This window comes from Myotis lucifugus, unplaced genomic scaffold (assembly GCF_000147115.1).
Source record: "Myotis lucifugus unplaced genomic scaffold, Myoluc2.0 scaffold_351, whole genome shotgun sequence".
In the NCBI taxonomy this organism is placed as follows: Eukaryota; Metazoa; Chordata; class Mammalia; order Chiroptera; family Vespertilionidae; genus Myotis; species Myotis lucifugus.
The window spans coordinates 503,625-514,880 of record NW_005871399.1 but is presented as its reverse complement, the minus strand read 5'-3'; the positions used below and the strand labels follow the sequence as shown (position 1 = coordinate 514,880).

The following is an 11,256-nucleotide window of genomic DNA, read 5'->3' as shown; positions in this document are numbered from 1 at the left end:
CCGAGGCGGACGGCGACATGAAGCTGCACCCGGCTGTCAAGCTCATAGGTACGCGCGCCGCCGGGTCGGCCTCGCAGCCCGAGGTCCCCCAACAGCCACCCAGCCCTGGGCCCTGCTCTGGAGGGACTAGGGGACCCGGGCGACCCTCCCAATGTCCGACCCCACCTGTGCTCTCTCTGGCTTGGAACTAGCAGCATTCTGGTCTACGTAATTATAATTCAGATGGTTTTCGATGAAAGTATAAAACCACTGTTCTTCCCCCTTACGCTCTCCCGACAGCTTCCATAGTCCCGCTCCCGGGGGGAGGGTTCCCGGGGAGGGAACGCTTTTCAGGCGGCGGCCGCCGGGGCGGGAACGCAGTCCGCGGCTCCCGGCTCCGGGCCGCCCGCTCGCAGGCTCAGGCTCTCTCTCCGTCCACTGTACACTGGGGAACACTTGTCTCACCCCCCACCCCCACTCATCCATGCAACAACTATTGCTGAGACTGTTAGGGTGTGTGTGCGTTTCTTTGCGGGGTGGGGCAGGGAGGCAATCGGGAGGGAATAAGAAAGAGCCTGGAAAAGATAGAAACAAATAAGCAATCCTGGACAGGGAGCCCGAGGGAGTGGCTGGGAAAGCTTCCTGGAGCTAAGCCTTGGACGGTAAGTAGGAGGGTTGGTTGGTTGGTTGGTTTTGAGGGGAAGGGGAGTAGTTTCATCTGTATTTTCTATCTTAAATGTTTTTATTGATTTTTAGAGAGAGGGGAAGGGAGAGGGATAGAGAAATAGAAACTTCGATGAAGGAGAAACATCGTTGATGGGCTGCCTCCTGCATGCCCCGCCTCCCCCCTCCTGGGGATGGAGCGGGGAAACCCAGGCGTGTGCCCTGACCGGAATCAACCAGTGACCTAGTTCATGGGTCAATGCTCAACCACTGAGCCACACCAGCCAGGCTGTATTTTCTTTTTTTTTTTTTTTTTTTACAAGGAGAATGTATTTGTTACTTGTGTGATTAAGAATTGCGTTCTAGCCCAGCTGGTGTAGCTCAGGGTTTGAGCATCGACCCAGGAACCAAGAGGTCACTGTCTATATTCCCGGTAGTGCGGGTTCGATCCCCACCCAGTAGGGGGCGTGCAGGAGGCAGCCGATGGATGATGTTTCTATCCCTATCCCTCTCCCTTCCTCTCTGAAAATCAATAGAAACTTAAAAAAAAAAAAAAAAAGAATTGCTTTCTAAAGGGAGTGCGTAGAACTTTTTCTTTGCCTGGAAGTTTGGGAGACAAATGGCTGTGGGGGGCCATTTCCCAGGAAGGTGTCTGAGACTTTAGTAACTTACTGTATTTTGTTACTGCTCTGTTTTCTGAAAGGTTGGAGCTGAATTTACTGTTCCGTCACAATATTTATATTTACTGAGGTGGTTGGCAGGGTTATTTTCCTTTGCTTCTCCAGACTTTTTTAGTTCTGCTTTTGTTATTTTAAGACTGTCAATTTATGTATCTTTTATTCCACGCATTTTCAAATCGCTTATTTGGGTAACACCTTCACTGAGCTATGACTTACATAACACAATTCACCCATTTAAAGCATACAATTCAGTGGTTTTTAGCATATGCAGAGTTGTGTGACCATCACCAGTCCATTTTATAATACTTTCATCACTCCGAAAAGTGCTGTATCTTCTAGCTATCGTCCCCCAGCCCAGGCAGCCACTAGTCTACTGTCTGTCTCGATGGGTTTGCATATAACACATGTCCTTTTGTGTCTGGCTTCTTTTACTTAGCACATAGTGTTTTTAAGGTCATCCATGATGTGGCTAGGTCCCGTGTCTCTCCCCCCCCACCCCCCCCTCCCATCTCTGGAGTTCCTTTCCTCTCTGCAACCTCATGCTAGCCATCTGGTCCCCTGGGGCCTTGAGCTGCTGACAACTCACACTTGCCTAGTGCTCTCTGGACCTATGAGGCTTCCTTGGTGGCCTCCAGACCTGGACAGACAGAAGAGGCAGGTGTGATTTCAGTGTTAAAACCTGAAAACACCAAGAACTCTTGAGTCAGAACTTGAACCCGGGTCTGTCAAACTCCAAATCTAGCCCTCGTTCCTCTCTCATTGGTAATTTTATCTCCGGGTACCTTTGCCCAGTCTATTAGCTGCTTGAGTGCAGGGGCCTTGCCCTGTTCTTGGTGAATTTATACCCTGTGTCTAGGGTACATTAGCTGCACAGTAAATGCTTGTTAGCCAGTTATTTGTCCTCTTTTTTAAAACTTTTATTTGATTTTAGAGAGCAAGGAAGGGAGAGAGCAAGAAACATCAAATTGTTCCACTTATTTATGCATTTATTGGTTGGCTCCTGTATGCACCCTGACCAGGGATTGAACTTGGCCTTAGCCTATCAGGACAACGCTCGAACCAACAGAGCCACCTGGCCGGGGCTTGTTCTCTTTCTTGAATAGAACCTTATTTAAGAAGTAAACATCCAGCATTTTTCTCCCAGATAGGCTGTTCTCACCTAAATCGAGTGGCTTATCCTGGTGTCTGGGCCGAGGGAGGGGGTGCTCCTATGGGCGTGATGCTGGGGTATAAGTCAGTGGTTCTAACCTGTCTCTCCTGGTTGTCCCTTCCCCTCCCCAGGGCTGCCCATGTACATGAAGTCCCTGCGCTGGGCCCTGGCGGTCATGGCCGTGCTCCTGGCGGTATCCATGGTCGCCATTGTGGCCCTGGCCTCTAAAACAGGTATGGTGCCTCCTCCCAGCTATGCTTTGACAGGCAATTGGGGGTCAGCCCCTGCCTGGGGGGCTTTGGGCCCCACACAAACTGTACAGCCTTCTGCGGTCCCTGCCCACCTGCTTGCCCCTCAGTCAAGGCGGTGGCCAGGTTTTAATTTTTTTAAGGAGCACGCACTCAGCTCATTAGTTTACCCTGCAGCTCACCTGTGGTCTCTGCTTTCAGGGGCCGTGTGCCGGCCGTGTCCCCATGGCTGGCTGTGGTCTGGGGAGCACTGTTACTACCTCTCTACTGAAGCTCAAGCCTGGGAGGCCAGCCAGGCTTTCTGCTCCGCCCACCATGCTACACTCCCCCTGCTGAGCCACACCCAGGTAAGGAGGGAGGGAGGAAGGGTGGGCAGTGGAGGGGTGTGCGTATCATTACAGTGTACAGGTTGCTAGCCCTGAAAGGAATCGCAAGGATCTAGTCCAACTCCACCTTTCAGAAAAAGTCACGAGGCTTGGAGAAAGATAGTGGCACGCAGGGGCACTAGACTTCCGATCACCGAGGTCTTCAATTTCCTCTGCATTCTAAGTTGTGGAGGTGGAGGTGGACCTGGAGGACCAGAGCAGGGCTGCCCTCGTCCCGCGTGGTGGCCATGTAGCCAACAGGGAGCTCAGGAACCAGTCTGCGCTGGCAGATCTGAGGGGAGACACATGCATACTCTTGGGAGGTTATATGAAAAATAAATTACATTTAGTGGGTATGCTATTCAGGTCTTGCTATAATAACGCAGGGTGACAAATCACCGCTAAATTCGGTGACTTTAGACCACAAGCATTTCTTGATCTGTGGGAGGACTGTTGATGGGCTGATCTTGGTTTGTCAGACAGCTCAACTTCAGATGCAGATTGCGGGGCTGGCCTTGAGCCCTGCGGGGTTTACTCTGTGACTCTCTGGTCCTTCTACCTGAGGGAAAGTCTTCATAAGAAAAATGGCAGGGCAAGAATCAAGCACCAGTTAAGGCTTCTGCTGATGTTATATCAGCTAACATTCCATTAGCCAGAGCAAATAACAAGGCCAAGCCCAACATCACGGGGACAGACAGCGTAGGATCTCCATCCCCTGGGGAGGGGGGGGGAGAGTGACTATTTGCTGGATAATAATCCAACCGGTGGGTTTGAGAGTGGCTATAAAAGAGGACCTTGACTTCATTTTATCTAATTTAGGTGCCAAGAATCTATGTTAGCTGTTCTCTTATCTATGAAAATGCAGCATCAATAAATCTTTGTTGAGCACTTTCTCTATATTGTTTTGGGGGGAGGGTGGAATTCAGTGATGAGCCTGAACAGCACAGCCTCCATCTTTGATAGCTAAGAGAGCAATGAGTGAAGCAGACATTAATCAAGAATTTTAGCCGAAACCGGTTTGGCTCGGTGGATAGAGCGTTGGCCTTCGGACTGAAGGGTCCCGGGTTCGATTCCGGTCAAGGGCATGTACCTGGGTTGCGGGCACATCCCCAGTAGGAGATGTGCAGGAGGCAGCTGATCGATGTTTCTCTCTCATTGATGTTTCTGATTCTCTATCTCTCTCCCTTCCTCTCTGTAAAAAATCAATAAAATATATATAAAAAAAAAAAGAATTTTAGATCTTTGCATGCATAAAATTTTATTTTCTTAGATTGCTCCTGCTCAGTCCTGCAATAAACGATTTCTGCCCCATACCACAGGGAGCGCAACTTCTGTCTTTTTCTTTTCTCTGGAAGAACTCCTGGAAGTAGACATAAAAATCTGCTGGAGAAAATGTTTTACAGTGAACATAAATTATTATATTAGTAGAAATAACAAATCTCAAAAAACATGGGGAAATGAAGAAGGTGCAGTGTAGACTGAAAAAATTTCCCACTGTGGTAAATATAGATGTGAAGAATAAACATGCTAATATTTTAATGGTAGTTCGCATGTAGAGGAGGCAAGATTTCGAGTGATATTTGATTTTTTTCTAGCCCATGGAGGTAAGATATGGGTATAGAACAGTTTCTGCCCATGGCCTGGGCTGGACCTTGAGTTCTTATCATTGTGAGATGAGACCAGGCTGGGCAGAGAAACCTATCCAGGCCCCTGCATCAAAGGACCCAGCCTGATCACACCTGCAAGTTAAAAACCAGTGGGAACATGGGCAGGTCCCTAGAGTGCTTGAAGCTGGGGAGGGAGCCTAGCAGGGCAGGGACTTGGCAGCCCTGCCTAATTTTTCCATTTCCTGAGACAGTCACTGGGCACAGCAAGTGTCATCAGAAAGCCAGTGCCCTTCAGGCCTTCATCAGTCATGGTCAATCCAGAATGACCTTGGACCTCAGCTGAGCAATGGCCTCCTGGCTGGTGGGTCCTCAAAAGGGGAGCCAGGTTTAACAGATTAAAAAAAAAATGCACGCAGGATCAATCGATTGAAACATAAGTAAACATTCAGAAAATATGTCACAGGGCCTGGATAAGCTCCTTCCAAAAAAGAGCTTCTAAAAAGCCCCTTGCAGAAAGACCCACTCTAAGATTTGGGTCCGGGCAGTTAAAATCGGCGTGTGATGAATCCTCCCCAGGTTTGGACCAGGGCCAGAAGCTCCGGGAGGTGCCGAGCCAGGGGTGGGGAGCACCGGCTGGCAAAGGCCAAGCTTCCTGAGCTGGGATGCACAAGCCCCAGGGACATGCCACGGGACCAGGGAGTGCACACGGCTCATCCCCAGAGCAGGTTTTGCTCAGTTAGCAAAAAGGAGAGTTTCAGGCCACCTATGTCATCGCAGAGCCACTCGCCATTGGCTCAACGACAGCTTCGTTTTGCAGGGCGAGGAAAGGAGAAGCTACCTTACATGTACACACCGGCTGTGTAATTTACCACAATTTTAAAAAGTGTATGAAGATATAGAAAATACTTTGCCTGACTTTTAAGGTGTAAAACATGAGATTTCAAGTACATTCTGCCCAGGATCAGAATTTCCCTCCCCGCACTGGTGGGAAAGTTGGAGACGCACCCGAGGGAGGTGGCGAGGCCCCAGGATCGCTGTGCCATCTTTACCGAGCAGTCCTTTGAGCGGAAGTTTCTGGAATTTATTTATAATTCTTGACAGTGCTTTTTCCACACCATTATTTTTGCTAACAGGTTAATGAAGTCTGAGCTGCAAGGGAAAGAGGCCGAATGGAGAGGGTATTGCTGCATGGGACAGGCCAAGGCCCAGAGGGCTAGGACAGAAAGGAGCACAGGGTGCCCTTGGCATTGCTGTAAGCATCAGATGAGGTCGTGTGGGGAGCAGGGCGCAAAGCTTTGCACACCACCCAGCAGAGACGGGGCTTCCTCCCAGAGGGGATGTAGTGAGTGCGTACGCTGTGCCCTGGGCTCTATACATGCTATCTCGGGCCTCATTGCAAATGTCCCCATTTTACAGTGGACCTTGCAGAAGCTCTGAAAGGCTGGGTAAGCTGCCTTAGGTCACAGCCCTGACAAGTCAACAGAACCAGAGTTTGAACATGGGACAGCCTGGCTCCAAAGCTCTACGCTTCACAGTGACAGCTCGCCTGAGCCCTGGTGTGCCTTTCCCAACCAGCAGCTGACCTCTCCCCGGAGGGCAGGTCTGTGCAGCTGGGCAGCAAGATGCTTGGGCTGCTCTGCCTTCTGACTCACACCTCGGGGCCAGCCTCATCCTCTCCAGAGCTCCCCACCCAGCCCTGCCCGTGGGCCCCAGCTGGGGGCATGGAGCCAAGAGGAGAAGGCCAGCTAAGGCAGGGCTTGTGTGTGTCCTGCCTGTTCTCATCACTCTCCATTTTCATATGCCATCTGATCTTTGGGATCTCAGATGGGTCAGCTTAGCAAGGTTACCTGGAAGTTGCTTCTGGCCCCTCTCAGCTACTGACTGGCTGGTGCTCCCTTGGGAGTAAGATGTATGTGTGCTTACACCTCTGGGGCACACAGCTGTGGTGGTGGCCCAGTGTTGCCCGGGGCCCTTGGTGGTTACCGGCAGGGTCACAGGGAGGCAGTTTTGCTGAGCTGGCCGACTGCTGGGCTCTGGTGGTCCATGGTGAGTGAGACTGAAGGATGAATAGGAGTGGCACGGTCATCACTCCAGTGCTCACTTGCTAATTCCCAGGGTTAAATAGAGGTTTTATCTTTGTCAGCTGAAACCGTTTTCTGGGGAAGACCTGAATATATCGTTAAATCCATTCACACCATCCGCTTCACTAACGTGACTATATGCTTCTTGGCATTGTGGGCGAGGTGCGCTTGCTGGTGTGGTCTGCCTTTTCCACAGCATCCTTTCATATTTACATTTTCTTGCGTAACTACATTTTTTGTGCCTTGTCATCTCTAACAGCACTGCAATTTTCCATCATGTTGCTATCCCGTAATTGGCCTGGTTATTTCCCCATTGCTGGGCATTTGGGTGGCTTTCAATTGTTCTTTATAAATGGTACTGTGTTACCTGCGGGTAAATTCGTTTACTCCCCTTTATGCTCTTGGGTTTACTCCCCAACGTGGAATCACCCATCCAAGTGACTAGAACCGTGTTTCTGATCTTGTTATGGGCGTAGCCCCAAGTTATGTTCCAGAAAGACTGGGCCAGTATGGACCGGCAGCATCGCACCGGGAATTTCAATGTAGAAACACCTTTTAAGTGTAATTGAATTGCAACTGAAAAACAAGTTGAAAGTTTTGAATTTAACGTTAATACCATGTTTTGTTAAAAATCTGACATCAAGGATAAATCGGTAAAATTATCATTTCTAATAGCTAACACACTTGTTTTCATTCTTGCTGTTCCTCATGTTTGTGTCCCTGTATGTACATACCTTTTCATTATTATAATCAAGCCACACTGTGATTCAGCTTTTTCGCTTTCTGTGACCCTTCACATACTACGAGCTACACCTTTCCCCTGTAGTGCTCCGTGGACTTCCTATTTTTTTAATGGTCTTAATCAGTTCTCACACCGAACTGAGACAATGTAACTGGTGCTCTTGCTGGCAATTGTGTTGTTGACCATCTGCTCCCAGGAGGCTCCTGCAGCCTGATCCATCCCATCACTCACCTCCCAGCTTTGCTCATGCCTTTCCCCGCCTCTTCTCGGAGCCTCTTTGTTCCTCTGCCCACTCCTCTTGCTCGGTAGGGACTGACATTCACATCCCCTCACCTTGAGGGCTGAGATGAGATCGCCCCCATTTCTGGGCCCCATCCTGAGTGCAGCACCTGGCAACCAGCAAGCAACCCATCCAACTTCCTGATTCCTGGTGTTTGGGAAAGTTGGGTTGAGCTGAGTTGCTTCTCTGGCCTGGCCAGCTGGGAATTTACAAAAGTCCCGGTGAGACGAACCAGCATCCAGAGAAGTGACCAGCTGCTTCTCTCCCTCAGGACTTCCTGGGCAGATACCCTGTCACCAAGTACTCCTGGGTGGGGGCCCGGCGAGGCCCCCAGGGCTGGCACTGGATCGACGGGGGCCCCCTGCCACCCCAGCTGTGAGTGACTGTGGGCCTGGGGGGGAGGGGCCTCTATCCCTATTGCACTAGCATGGGCTCCCCAATGTGACCAGAGTAACATCACAGCAAGCGCCAAAGGGGGGCTGGAGGCCTTCCCCCCTGCAGACACCTCCCCCACTGCCATCTGGAGCCACCATCTCCCGACACTCGGTCCCCCTGCTCCACCCCAGCCTGAATGCCTCAGTTGACCCCATACCCATGCTCAGGGCCTGGTTTTGTTTAGTCCCCACCACCCCATCCCTTATCTAGACCCCCAGTACCGTCACCCAAGCAGGATTGGCACCCTGTTCTCCAGATAAGGGACGTGCGACTCAGAGGTTTACTGGTTCACCCAGTGCCACATAGCTGAGCCAGGGGCATCCTCATGACTCCTGCCACAGGGCTCTTTCCACACCCCGGGCCTGGCCGGTGGGTATGCAGGCTGGAGGGCCTGCGACACCTGAGTGCCCTCTTTCCTCTGTCCTTCCCCAGAGTCCCGGAGGAAGACAAGGACCAGCCGGGTCTGAAGTGTGCGGGCCTGGAGGGAGGCAAGCTCATGGCTTTGGACTGCGCCTCTTCAAGACCCTGGGTCTGTGCCCAGGGGACCAACTGACTGGGGTTCTGCCCATTCCAACCCTGTTGGGGGCATACAGTTCCCTCCCGAGGGGGGCCTATCCCCTGGACCCAAGCTCCCGCCGCTCCCTGCTTGGTGCCTGGGGACCCTGCCTGAGCGAAGTGGGGAGCTGGGCCTCTGTTACAGGAAGATCACCTCCGGGGAAGGCTTTCTGTGGCCCATCTTCGCCTCCAGCTGCTGAAGAGGATTTGTTCAGAGACCTTGAAGTGGTTTCTTTTTTTTTTGTTGTTGCATTTCTGAGCCTTGGTCTCTCCCTCATGAAAATGGCCATTACCCATTCTCTCCCTTACCTGCTTCATCACAATGCACCCTTCAGTCCTAGAGGAACGGAAAGGATTAGTGATCACAGGTGAGCCCCACCTGAGTGGACATGGAGCCATGAAATGAGTGTTCCACTGGTTTGTGGCCAGAGGGCTTGTCAGCGGTGACATCCTTGCTATAAATGCCGTTTCCAGGCAAGGGGCACACAGCTGATGACCCGTGTCAGCAAGTGAGAAGTGGTGGCCCCCGGAGGAGGAGGAGGGTTGCACACTGATGGCCAAGGCTGGGTCGATGCGGAGAGGACCACCATGGTAGGCGAAGTTCCTGCAAAGCACGGGGTCTGACAGGAGGCTGTACCTGCATCTAAGTTTGGTGCTGAACATTCCACACAACTGTGATACAAACAAACTTTCCTTTCCAAATTTCCCTGGGAGAAGCCTGTGTTGGTTCATTTAAACCAGTAGCTTGTATAGGATGTATGGGCAAGTCCTCAACAACGCACTTGACAAGCAATGAGTCTTAGAAGCACTCTGGGCTCTCATTCCAACTGCAGATTAACCCCAGGGCTTGATAACATGTTCGATTTTCACTCCAAAGCCCTTCTCAGCAGACATCCTGTGCCTGGTGCGTTAGGCTGGTTCAACATCAGGAGCCCTTGGGTTCCTCCCAGCTTCAGAGCCAAGTACCAGGGCTTGGGGACCCCAGGGCACAGGTGCCACTGAGAATCAGCTGTGGCGGTGCCTGGAGTGTGGTGCTGAGGGCTGGAAATCTGACTTACTTAGCTTCACTTGGTGAAGAGGGGAGTAAGAGAATGAGCTTATTAGGACGTTACTAGTTACTGTCCAAAGTTGGCAAATCAAGAAATCAAAAGTGTAAGATTATTTAGAAATATGGAGACAAGTACTAGAATAGCGAAAATAATTATAAAGCATTGCCTTAAAATTGATGACAGAAGTCAGAAGTGGCTAATAACTGGGCAGAGGAGCCAGGGAACATCCTGGGTGCTGGGTATGGTCTAGATCTTGATCTGGGTGAGTTGAGTATAGCTGCATAAAAAGTCATCAAGCTGTTATGCTTAAGGTTAAAAAGTAACATCTGCCTTTAAAGACCAGGAATAATAATTAGACTGATTTTATATATATATATACACATACACACACATATATACATATATATATATACATATACTAGAGGTCCAGTGCACAAGATTTGTGCAATTGGGGAGGGAGTTCCCTCAGCCTGGCCTGCGCCCTCTCACAGTCCACGAGCCCTTGGGGGATGTCCAACTGATGGGGAGTGGGCCTAAGCCAGCAGTCAGACATCCTTAGTGCTGCTACGGAGAGGGAAGAGGCTCCTGCCACCACCACTGCGCGTGGCAGGACTTCTGGCTGAGCGGTGCTCCCCCTGTGGGAGCGCACTGACCACCAGGGGGCAGTTCCTGTGTGAGTGTCTGCCCCCTGGTGGTCAGTGTGCATCATAGTCATTCGCTGTTCAGTCGATTTGCACATTAGCCTTTTATTATATAGGATATATATATATTTTTTTTTTTTTTTTTTTAAAGAAAATTGGTCACTGGGTACATAATTATTCAGGGGCTAAATAGTTACCTGGAGACTGTTAGAAATTTAAAATAAATGCTGAAGTAAATGTTACACATTATCATCACCTGATTCATCTTCCTTCAAAGATTCCTTGGCTCCCTGGCTGGTGTGGCTCAGTTGGTTGAGCGTCGTCGGTGCACCAAAAGGTTGCCAGTTCTATTACTGGTCAGGGCACATGCCTGGGTTTTGAACTCAATCCCTGATGGGGCGTGTGGGAGGCAGCTGATCAATGTTTGTCTCTCCCTCAATAAAAACATAAAAAAAAAAAAAAAGGTTCCTTAGCATATTTCTCCACATCTTCCCTTATATATTTTGGAACAATTTCATGTCTTTTAGTTATTTCACCAACCCAGGTGAGCTCCAGTTCAAAAGCTTTGTCCTTAACTTCATCGTGTAGAACTGATTTTTTAAAAACACATCCTTTAGTAGTACTAACTTAAAATCATATTCACATTTTTAAAAAATACACAAGACTCATATTTATATCCTACTTTGATAAAAAGAGAAATTAAAAAGTTTTTTTTTTAAAAAAGGTCGACAAGAGTCTGATATGCAGCTGGCTTGAGAACTACTAGCTTCAGAAAACAATG

The 11,256-nt window shown here is 49.9% G+C and overlaps 1 protein-coding gene across 1 annotated transcript in view; it reads left to right on the top strand.

Moving 5' to 3' along the window:
* The window catches only part of KLRG2 (killer cell lectin like receptor G2), a 10,710-nt gene extending 1,332 nt beyond the window's left edge, over positions 1-9,378 (top strand). The window contains exons 2-6 of the mRNA XM_006101350.3: positions 6-48; positions 2,604-2,705; positions 2,922-3,067; positions 8,067-8,170; positions 8,663-9,378. Coding sequence (XP_006101412.1) covers positions 6-48; positions 2,604-2,705; positions 2,922-3,067; positions 8,067-8,170; positions 8,663-8,783 — 516 coding nt within the window. The 3' untranslated portion in view covers positions 8,784-9,378. The remainder of the gene's footprint in view (positions 1-5; positions 49-2,603; positions 2,706-2,921; positions 3,068-8,066; positions 8,171-8,662) is intronic.
* The last annotated feature ends 1,878 nt before the right edge of the window (positions 9,379-11,256 follow it).